We start from the raw sequence: 11,794 nt of genomic DNA on the forward strand, positions 1-11,794 counted from the left end.
ATTTACTTTAAGGGCACATTAAATTAAGAAATACAGGCATCATACAACAGTGAAAGTATATTAAATTATGTTTAAAATGAGCAGACATCCAAAGTCATAGTGAATGTAGAGAAACTGAAGGGTAAATTTATCAAGCTGCGAGTTTCCGGCGGGTTTGAAAAGTGGAGATGTTGCCTATAGCAACCAATCAGATTCTAGTTACCATTCATTTAGTACATTCTACAAAATGATAGCTAGAATCTGATTGGTTGCTATAGGCAACATCTCCACTTTTCAAAGCCGCTGGAAACTCGCAGCTTGATAAGTTTACCCCCAAGTTATTAACATCACTGGCGGTAAGGAGGAACTGCTCACCCTTCTTGGGCACAAGTGGGAAGAGTGGACGATCACTAATTGGCTATTGTGTGCTGATTAATATATAAAAGGTAGAAACTGATAAACATCCTAACTTTTTGTGTGCATGCAGTATTCAACTTTTAATCCATAAATGTGTATTACTCTAAATGAAAGCAAAGATGCTAGGCACTAGATTAGATACAGGAATTGATATGGTCTTGAACAAGTATAATAGACTGATTAGTACCACCATTTTTACCACTTGGACCTTACCAATCCAAGATATTTTTTTAAAGGGACCATTTATTGAATGCAGCCTTGAGCACCCTATACTTTTGTGAATAGTTCCACTTAAAGAGGGATCGGGATAAAAAAAAACTATTTAAAACTTCGGTGGGGGCCCCGAATTTCAAACTATAAGTATTGGTAAAAGAACCTAAAGGTGTCATGTATAGTGCTGAGGTTCTAGAAAATCAAACTAGTCAAGCTTCTAAAAGTACAAACACCATTACAGTTTTGCTGCGCTTTAACCAAGTTTTGCTATGGGGACGGGCAATGCACTCTACCACCCCTGGTGTAGGGTTTGGGGGGACTTCTTCAGGTGGTTGAGAAATAACACCTTGGTCTCCAGCTAACAGTGGCGCTCTGATAGTTGCAGAAACAGAGTGTTTTAAAACAGTGAAAGGGAGTTAGGTATGTCCTAGAACACAGCTGAATATACACAACTATAAACAGTATACAGAATGTCAATCAGCAGAAGAGACTCTGCATAAACCAAGGCATTTGTGATCATACTGAAAGAGACAAAGGGGGGATTCAATTGACCGTGAGATATTTTGTAACACCGCGTTAAGTAATTTCAACACAGTTTTTTATCATTTTCAAGCAGGTTAACTTTACCCGCGATTCAATCACATTTTTAATGCTCCGTTTTTTTACATGAAACGGTCCTCTTACGCTCCAGTAGAAGGTCTATTGAAAGTATAGTGTGGGTGAGAGCCCGCTGCGTTAAAATCTATTCAATTGTTTTTTAATGTGGTGTGTTAAACAGGCCAATATGCTGTTTTATCTCGCACCTCTTTGGGGTGTGCTAAAAATAAAGAACCTAAGAAAACTATTTGAAATCATGTAATAATGTAAAAAAAAAGATAAACTATGTTTACTAATAATGCATACATGTAAAAAGTTGATTTTGTTGTAAAAAAAAACAAAACCCATAAAAAAATAATAATTCCTAATTAAATATATTTATGTATGTTTTTAGTACAAATATATATGTTTTGACATGGTATAGATGATTCTATAGTAAAAAATAGTGAAATAAAAAAAATGCTTAAGTACTGTAATGTAGATATCAAATAGAATGGTTGTGTAATGCAATCTAATGTATGCAAATGTATGCCAATCCTGTTTTTTTGTTATATATGACCGCGTTAAACACTGCCCTAAAAACTCGCAAACACCAATGATTAACACGCGGGGGCAGCATTACCTCTTTTTCAATTGAATTGCACGAGTTTTAACGCTGTGTTAACGAAAAACGGTGCCTATAGCAGTTAAAAACCCCCGTGGGATTTTTTTTTAACGCAACGGGGAAAAAATATATCTTGCGGTCAATTGAATTCCTCTCAAAGAGATGTCAGCAGTCTTGTATTTATAAATTAACAGAAGATAAAGCTTACCACCAAAGCTAAAAATGGCACATTATAAAGTCTTACAGCAGATGCTATGACATTCACTTTATAAACCAAACATTTTTGGGGGGTTAATGGTGGATAATCGCTTATGGGTCAATGTATTAAACCCAAAACAGAGATAGTTTGGAAGGAGAGAGTTACAGGGGGGATTAGGGTCCAAAAGAACACTTTCTCTCCAAGAGATACATATTGAACGTATGCAAGTGACATACTACATCAGTGTTGGCTAACCTGTGACACTCCAGGTGTTGTGAAACTACAAGCCCCAGCATGCTTTGCCAGTAGATAACTAGCTGATAGCTGGCAAAGCATGCTGGGGCTTGTAGTTTCACAAAACACCTGTAGTGTCACAGGTTTGCCATCACTGTACTACATACTATAAACCATATCTTGCGCTCTGACCTCCTGTCGTGGTCTGAATAAAGTTTGTTGAAAACGGGCGCTTGCGATTGGTTGTCCGCCTGCCGTGACGTCACAGCATTTTGGCGGGAAGCCGGGTTGTTGCCGGAAGTGGTGCTGTCCCAGTTCACAGCATGGATCTCACGCGGTTCGAGCGGGACAACTCCCAGAACTGTCTCCTGCCGTCCCCGGTACCGGAGCAGTGCAAGGAGGAGGACTGCTGCCTGGGGATAGATGAGGCTGGCCGGGGACCTGTGCTGGGTGAGCGGCCATCCCAGACATTACACCGCAGGAGAGTGTGACTCCACCGCTGCTGGGGGACTACAAGTATCAGCATGCCCCGTCGGTTCTGATAGGACTTATATGTTCCACAGCAGCTGTCTGGACACTGGTTGTCTCTCTCTCTGCAGTGTCATGTATTAGTTATATATATATATATATATATATATATATATATATATATATATATATATATATATATATATGTATATTATATTAATACACATCTGGTAACACACTACTTTGTCAATAATGTGAACGGGGATCATCTCTGTTACAGTGCTGGAGGCCCCAACATCTATCCCTGTAACGCTGAACCCCCCCCCCCCTCCCTCTGTCTCCTTTTAAAGCTGTGCCTTTTTTTTTTTCATATAGATATATTATCTCCCCTTATTTTGGTATGCTGTATACAATGTCTGAAGGTACTTCTTTAAAAGTGTGGTTTATAAAAGTTTGGTTAAGGTCAGAAAGTATTCCAGAACCAATGATGGCATACAGTCACAGCAGGTAATAGAAGTCTGTGTTGGAATATGTTGTGATGCTAAACTATGAGATTTCTGAAGGTAGGATTGGCACTTTCTGTAGATGTAATAAAAATAAATGACATGGGTTATATAACCTTATAGCAATGTCTTTAGAATGACTAAGTTTCACCCACCTCATCAGGGGTTGGGTGCTAAATTTTGGCTTAGTAAAAAAAATAACAGTACTTACCACGACTCGAGGATCCTGAAACTCTGATGGCAGAGGTGCGGACATTGATGACTGTTTGAAAAAAACTGAAGTGCAACCATTTAGACACATGAAGATTCTGGCTCCCATTTCCACGGTGACAGTGTGATTGCGGCTGTTAAAGGGGCGATGCAAGGACGCGCGTGCTGTACAATGTCCATGACTTAGTAAAAAGCAGTGTACAGTCCATGCATCACCCCTTTAACAGCTGCAATCACACTGTCGCCGTAGAAATTGACGTCATTCTGGGAGCCGGGATCTTCATGCGTCAAAATGGTTGCATTTCAGTTTTTCGAACAGTTGTCACTGTCGGCATGTCTGCCATCGGTTTCGGGATGCTTGAGTCGCGGTAAGTACTGTCGGTTTTTTAGTAACACGTGATTGAGTACCACCGCTCATCATGTGTTCATGTCTTTTAAAGTATATTTGGCAGGTTAGTTTATTTTAATCACTTTCCCCTTCCCAGCTCTGTGTTTCCTTAATGTTTTGAAGGACATTTCAGCTTTTATTGCTTTATACTTATTTTAGTTATACCTCTCCCAAACCATATTTTTCAAATAGAATGTCATAGTTTTAGCGCGGCGGTACTTCGGGTGGGGGGGAATTGAATTCCCCATGGGGTCTACAGTGGGCTCTCAAGTTATTTTGTTCTCCTGGCTGGAAATATTTATGGATGTAGAGTGTTGAAACTTATGGCAGTAAGTTAGAGGTTTTGAACTTCCTGGAGAGTGTCTGAAGTGAGAATTTGAGTGGATGATTGTCATTAAGTCCTTGGGGAAAAACTAACAGTGATGATTATGGAAATAGATATATATATAAGTCCATAGGGTGCACTCAGCGCTCGCGTGTATCCATTGCACTTGCACGGTCCAAATAGGTACTTGTAGAGAGAGTTGGGAAAAAAGAATTTGAACAAACCAGCACTAGTATTGGGGAACAAAAATGAAAGATTTAATTAATCTAAAATATTTTTGTTTGAATACATTTTTAATGTTTTTGCAATACCAGTTGTGGTCTATTCAACAATTTATTTTTTTTAACCCACTTTTGCGCTAGCATAAACATATATATTCTATAGAGAGAGAACGACCAGACCAGAGATGTCAGTAGACCTTTGCAGTGTGGAGCATTTAAGTAAACCATTTTTTTTATTTTTTTTTAAGGAAATAGACAGCCAGTGGTACTTCGTATTGCTATTGGTTCCCTGTGATATTACCGTACTGTTTATCATGTCTGTTAGGTGTCACTTTTTTCCTTCTACTGCAGGTCCCATGGTCTATGGAATTTGTTATTGCCCTGTATCCCGGAAAAAGGATTTGGAGGGCCTGAAAGTTGCAGGTGAGAAATCATGTATAAAAAGGTGGTGTTGCCCTTAGCAACCAGTCAGGTGGTAACTGTCCTTTTCCTAGGGCAGAATGGTGGCTCAGTGGTTTTATTTGTTTTACAAAATTAAATATAAATAAATGATGAAAGCCAAAGTGATGAGTTGCTATAGGCAACACCACATGTTTCCTTTTGCTCTAGTTTTAATAAATGTTCACTGTGGTCTACATAACGGCTGGTCCAGCTGTGACAGCTATTTTCTCATTTACAAAGTCTATTAAATTTAGAGAATAAATAAGCCAGCACTTGATTAATATAAATGGTCTATATGTACAGTCTTGGGCAAAAGTTTTGAGAATTACAAAAATGTTATTTTTGACAGTCTGGTGTCTCAATCTTTATGATAGCAATTTGCATATACTCCAGAATGTCATGAGGAGTGATCAGATGGATTGCAATTAATTTCAAAGTCCCTCTTTGTCATGACAGTGAACTTTGTCCAAAAAACAACATTTCCACTGCATTTCAGGACCAGCTGTGACATCAGGTCAGTGATTCTCTCGTTAACACAGGTGAGAGTGTTGACAAGGACAAGGCTGGAGATCACTGTCGTGCTGATTGAGCGTTAGAATAACATACTTTAAAAGGAGGGTGGTGATTGAAATCATTGTTCTTGCTTTAACCATCGTTATCTGTAAGGAAACGCGTGCAGTCAGAGGTCTTCAAAACGAAGGGTCAACACTGCAAATATTGACTCTTTGCATAAACTTAATGTAATTGCCAATAAAAGGCTTTGACACTTATGAAATGCTTGTAATTTTACTTCAGTATACCATAGCAACATCTGACAAAAAGGTCTAAAAACACTGAAGCAGCAAACTTCGTGAAAACCAATATTTCTGTCATTCTCAAAACTTTTGCCCATAACTGTATACAAAACAAAATAGACAATCATCAACAACAATCATCTTTTTATTAAATGTATGTTGTTGAACTTGGTAATGAACAGCCGTTCGTTTGGTTTAATGTCAAGTTGGGGCTTTACTTGCGCTCTAAACCATGTGTTTCCGCAAGCCAATGGGAGACTGGCTCTTTATAAAGAAAATAGTGATAGTAATCCTCTTTACATTAGGAATATCTCCTCGCTAACATGTATTATTGGTTTTGTTTTTGCAGACTCCAAGACACTGATTGAGGCAGAGAGGGAGCGGCTGTTTGAGTTGTTGAATTCGAAGTCGGACTTTATTGGCTGGGCCCTGCATATACTGTCGCCTAATATTATCTCTACCAGCATGCAGCAAAGGTGACACAACTATTCCCTTGTACAGATTCATTTGTGGTTTTGGTACCAACTCATTAGTGTGTCGTGGGCGACTATTTAATCTCCATTCTCCTTTTTCCAGAGCAAAATACAATCTCAATGCCTTATCCCATGACACCGCGATAGGCCTCATCCAGCACGCTCTGGACAGCGGTGTGCAAGTGACGGAGGTGAGTAGCAGTATTGGCACAGGCCACACGCCACCGCTCCACACACCAGTCCGTGAGAATGATGGGATTGATTTCCTGTAGGAACCAGGAGCGATGGTGCGTTGCTCTGTGTATTCATGGATCATTTCCTGAAATTGAATCGGAACTGTGGCTCAACATATCCAAATAATAAACAACATCACTTTCAAAAGCTATGTTCCTGTTACTAGTTCAGCAATCGGCTGCCGTAGTGCATCAGGAAGTTAGAGAATAAGATATATTTATATGTCTGAAGTTACGGCAACTTCGTACGCGTGGCATTGTCACATGTTGCTTTTTGGCTTTTGGTTCAGGAAATAGTCAGTGAAGACGTTCCCGAATAGTCAGGTGCTTTCACTGTCCAGCCAGTATTTGTGTTGAAGTGTCCATTTGCTCTGCAGGTATTTGTGGATACAGTGGGCCCTGCCGAGAAGTATCAGGAAAAACTGAAGCACAGGTTCCCCGAGATAGACGTCACAGTGAGACCCAAAGCTGATTCTCTGTTCCCTGTGGTCAGTGCGGCTAGTATCTGTGCAAAGGTGAGACCTGTGTGGATAATGATCCGCTGCTGTAACATTCCCCTTCTCCAGTATGTTGTACAAAACTTTTCAGTAAAAAAAATAAATATAAAACTTGTTTAGGCTACAAGTTACAATGACTTTAACTTCCTGTTACCTGAGACAATTGATGGCGGCTGAGGTTTCATAAAATTGGTGTTGCATTACTTTGTGTAAAATTAGTAATATTGTTAAAACTGTATTTGATCCCATTTGAGCCACTTATATTGTACTTGGACAAACCTGGAGCATGTACAGGGTGTATTTACACAGCTAAGACGCAGAATCCTTAAGTGGATGCGGATTTCTTTCTTTCATCATAAAACTTAATGTATTTTCTGTGGGAGCTTGTTACCCATATATAGTCCTGGGTGATTATGTTATATAGAGTGCACTAGGGATGCTATTGCAGTGGCCAAGGATTTCTGCAACGTACTTGTTCCTGCTACGAACGGGGGCAGATGGCAGACTTCTGAAATATTAAGTCTGCCATTTGTCAGATCATTTATCATATACATACAGTGGAGGCAGCCGTTTTATGGTCTGAGCCAATACTGATGAGAGTGCAATATATTCACTAGGAACGCGTGACAGCACAATAATTTGCTTTATATAGCAGAGTATTACAAGCAGTGCTCCCATAGATCGTTGCCCTGCAGTGGGACTATGGAATTGAGACATATTTTATTTAAAATGTATACATTTACACAGTCCTCAGTGAGTTGTATGACCGTATCCTGTGTCATGGATAGATACTGTCACTGCTTTCATTATCCCCTCTCCTGAGTCCTCCAAGCAGAGCAAAGTTCTGTAAGAATGGTTGTAACAGACCAGCTGCATAAAGAAAGATGCCGCATAGCAGTTCTCTATTGGTTGCTGTGCTGTCATGTCACTCTGTTATGAAGAACTACCCTACAAAGAAGCTGTGTTGAATCAAATTCCCTTTTGTTCAATTACTTTTTTTCCCCCAAGGCTCATGACTGCTTCACCCCACAGTGGAGAGCTAAAGCTTAAGGTGGTGTCACGCGAGCTGTTTTTACTTAAACAGCAAAACAGATAGGCGATAGATTCCTCAATATTTCATTGTTTTTCATGTTGACAGGAAAATGTACCTAATATGTGAGCAGTTTCTGAGTTGTATAACTGCTCGTGTGGCAGGGGCAGGAGAGACACAAAGCTGTCTGAATGAGCAATCTGCTTGTGTGACACCATTTAGGTAAAAAAAAAAAAAAAAAAAAGAGGGTAGCATAATACCCCCCTAATCTTTTTGCCCTGGTCAATATACAGACCTCTAGGAGAAAGTCATAGAAACACAGAATATGATGGCAGCAAAATCACCTACAGGTCTGTCCTTCTTTTATATTTAATTTTTAGGGTCAACTGATTTTCAGGCTCATACTCTAACTCAGGTTTGCAGCAATAAAAGATGACCGGTCAGTGGTACGCCGGCCCAGGGCAGACACACACTTCTACGCATTACTTGCCTGTATATAACTACAACTGTGTACACGCTCACATGAATGCTCCCTTTACTGCAGGTCGCCAGAGATAGAGTCGTGAAGGGCTGGAAATTCCTGGAGGATTTGACTGATATTGATGCAGATTACGGCTCTGGCTACCCAAACGGTCAGTTATAATTAGAGAGAGAGATCTGCAAGGCACGGTCACTCTATCCTTCCATAAGGAACTCATTGTTTCCACAGAACAATCGGCTTGAATCCTGGGTCAGGCATACACAAACTTCATCACTAGGGGGCGTAACAATCCGTCATTGTAATGTCCTCATTGCATTGGTGGCTTTGTAAATGTAATTCTGCTTTTTAAATATTCTCTTCCTTATATTGTTAATTTATTGATACTTCATAGGGTACAGGGGGACAACCTGACACTTGAGCTGCTGTAGAACTACAAGTCCCATCATAAAACATGTTTGTTCCTTCCCCCCCACACACCATCTGTTCAGTCTTCTATAGAGCGGGAGATTAGTGTTCGGTTTATTGTACTCTGTAGTATACACTACAGATGGATGTGTACTCTTTATGACTCAATTTGTCATTATGATTCCTTTCCAACTTTGTAATCAACTTTTTTCTGTATCTAGTGGAAGAATGTGTCGGTGAGTAATTGTATCTTTCCCATTAGTTTGCCGTCAGTAACCCTGGGCTGTTTGTTACATTAATCTGTGTTCTGTTATAGACCCGCAGCCTTGCCTCCCCTGCACACTGACATGTTGTATTGCCAAGATAGAAGCTGGAATGTGGTCTTTGTTACCTGATCAATATTCTCTAGATCAATGTTGGACACATTCCGGTCACCGTGGCTACTGTAAAAGCGACATGATGACTGGGTCAGGCTCCCCGTTCATTGTTCATGTAATTGCTTCATGTGTGACTAGGGCTTGCAGACGCGCTGTGTTGTCACGGCGTTCTGCGGTATTAGATGTAAACGCTAGTGATGATGTGGCTGTAGTAACCCTGAGTGCTAACGCTGTACCATTAATTAGAGCTCACAGCCAGTCTGTTGTTAGTTCCCAAAAAGTGCATTGGAGAGGAGAGCCTTAGGGTGCCATGGGCTGGTGCAGTGTGGTGTTTGTCTAATATATTGGGTAGCTCTATGGTAGCCGCTATTGGGTTGGAAGCCACCTTTCCTTTGAGTGTGAATCGTCACACTCTCGAGCACATTGTGTGGCTTGCTCATTGCGGCGGGGATGTGGCAGGGAAGCAGTGTATACAATGCCGTCTAAATCCAGGCCGCTCGGGGGGCTTTTATTGTACAGCTTCAGGATATCTTGTGTTTTATTGTTTTCCTCCCAAACAGACCCAAAGACCAAAGAGTGGCTTGTCCGACACCTGGACCCGGTCTTTGGATACCCACAGTTTGTCCGCTTCAGCTGGAGCACGGCGCAGACTATCTTGGACAACAAAGCCGCCCCTGTGCTGTGGTAAGAGATGACTGCAGAGTGCTAATGTAGTTAGGGCAGATTGTATGTGCTGTAAGGAGGGGGGAGGGGGGGGGGGTTAGTGTGTACTGTGGTGAGAAGAAAAGGCTGCAGTATTGGTGAATAGTCGGGTGCGCACAGGAGTATAGACAGAGACTTTGCGCTACTGGTGGCTGGGTGCGCTACTGTTGTGTTTTGCGCGGGTTATGTTGTGGAGACTGACAAAGCCGAGGTCTGCGGTGCTTGGTGAACAAAGAACTGATAATGGGCTACTAGAAGAATCAATGTGGATGTGTGACTGTGAGAGAAGGGGATACTGACCATATTGGTGATGGGAAGAAAGCCTCTGTACTACAGAATGAGCCAAAGATATTTGTCACAGCAGCAGTGCGGGAATTTGATCCTCACTGCAAGTCTTCTGTCTGGGGTTGTCCAGTATTCTGCTTTCTGGCCGTGTGACGGATAATAGGATAGTGACTTCAGTAATGGCTTAAAGAAAGCGGGTTTAGTCCATGGCTCAAGCTGGTAGCATGAAGAAAGCAATTTATCGTCATTTAGGTAAATGCAGTTACATTTTTATGATGCAATCTATTTTTCATGCGACCGCGCACCACCAATAAAATATAAAAAAGCACTTAAAAATAAACTGCGCAATTTTAGACATTTTCCCCAGCGCATGTGTGTGAACGAACCCTTTAATGTTTTAAAGGACACTGCTGTGAGTCTCTGAGTATCCCAATTGAGCAGTAATGTATGCAGTAGCTGTGCAAGTCCTGCTGATACACGCCCAGCAGAGGGCAGCAGTGTGCTGCCCGTACATAAAGGGACGTGCCACCCCCTTAACCTGCCCGCAGTTACTGTAACAGTGGGTCACGGATTTCCGGCCCAGCTGGCCCTGGTGGTTAGTAACATTTGCACTGATTAGCAGTGTCAGATTATACAGGGTGATGGAGGGTGGGGGGAGGTCAGACAGACCTTGTGTTGCATTAAGTAGGATTTCAGCACACGTCTCCCTCCCATCCCCCCACACATCTAATTGCCTGGGAGATGAGCATCAGGTCCTTGAACTGCTGTTAGCAAAGTAAATCTCAGGCCGTCTGTATTATGAACAGTGCATCCATCTACTTGAGTCTAAGACACGTCTGCGTTATATCTTTCATGCAGGGGGGATGATGACGATCAAACTGCTGGAAAATCATCATCCCAGTCTCTCCTCTCCTTCTTTTCTGCTGCAAAGGAATCCGGGAAGCCCCAGAGCCACCGATTCTTCCTGGAGCGACAGCTGGAGACGCTGGTTGATTTGTAGGGGAATGTTCGACTATAGATTAACACAAAAATCCTCATCTAGTGTTATAGCCGCTCTCCCCAACTTGTCAATGCGCTGGAAATATCATCCAGTTATACCAAATGTTACTGTACCGATATATCCGTATCAAAGGTGTTCATAATTCTGTAATGCTGAAACAAAGAACAAATGATTCATGGTTCATAGGTTTCAGCATTGCAGATTTGGTAAAATCTTCCATATGAACGCTTGGGTGTAAACAGTCTCTTGGGGCTCCTCTGTGTGACCTGTTTGGGAGAGGGGGGCAGATCCCTGACCTGGAGAGGGGGAGTCTGTTCATTGTGTCCTCACTGTTATGTTACTGAGCACCATGTCTTGGTCCTGCATGACACCGATATTGGAGGCCTTTTTCCTGCATCTGGACTCATGTTAGTGTTTTGCTGCAGTCACGTAAAGTTTTTGTGTATAACGTTAAATAAACTTGTTTACAATTTCCAGATCTGTGTTTGTGTGGTGTTTTGTGTTTCAAAATTTCGGTGGGAATAAATAGTAACAGCAAATTGAACTGGTAAATGTCTAATTTTCATGTTGTCTCTTCCGGCTGGGTGTCACAGGTCAACCTTGTGTCTGAGCGATGAGTTATTGATTTGTAAAACCATTTTTGCCACAGTTTATAGTGTAAATTAATACTGTGTTATAGGAAGGTCTTCTAGAGTAGCAAGTGGAAGGGGGGGGGTTC

General features: G+C 41.5%; 1 protein-coding gene across 1 annotated transcript; it reads left to right on the top strand.

Annotated features, from left to right (window-relative positions):
• The first annotated feature begins 2,497 nt into the window (after nucleotides 1-2,497).
• Nucleotides 2,498-11,552, top strand: RNASEH2A (ribonuclease H2 subunit A). The gene is made up of 8 exons (XM_075206654.1): nucleotides 2,498-2,693; nucleotides 4,710-4,781; nucleotides 5,943-6,069; nucleotides 6,170-6,257; nucleotides 6,677-6,814; nucleotides 8,371-8,458; nucleotides 9,650-9,773; nucleotides 10,935-11,552. Exons 1-8 carry the CDS (start codon nucleotides 2,567-2,569, stop codon nucleotides 11,074-11,076), a joined length of 906 nt encoding a protein of 301 aa, XP_075062755.1. The 5' UTR covers nucleotides 2,498-2,566; the 3' UTR covers nucleotides 11,077-11,552.
• The last annotated feature ends 242 nt before the right edge of the window (nucleotides 11,553-11,794 follow it).

Source organism: Mixophyes fleayi, chromosome 4 (genome assembly GCF_038048845.1).
Source record: "Mixophyes fleayi isolate aMixFle1 chromosome 4, aMixFle1.hap1, whole genome shotgun sequence".
NCBI classification, from domain to species: domain Eukaryota; kingdom Metazoa; phylum Chordata; class Amphibia; order Anura; family Limnodynastidae; genus Mixophyes; species Mixophyes fleayi.

Excerpts from the sequence above, each read along its gene's own strand:
- RNASEH2A (XM_075206654.1), top strand. The coding sequence starts at position 2,567 with ATGGATCTCACGCGGTTCGAGCGGGACAACTCCCAGAACTGTCTCCTG. Across the intron at positions 2,694-4,709 it reads TGGCCGGGGACCTGTGCTGG|GTCCCATGGTCTATGGAATT; the intron begins GTGAGCGGCCAT and ends CTTCTACTGCAG. Across the intron at positions 6,258-6,676 it reads GCGGTGTGCAAGTGACGGAG|GTATTTGTGGATACAGTGGG; the intron begins GTGAGTAGCAGT and ends TTTGCTCTGCAG.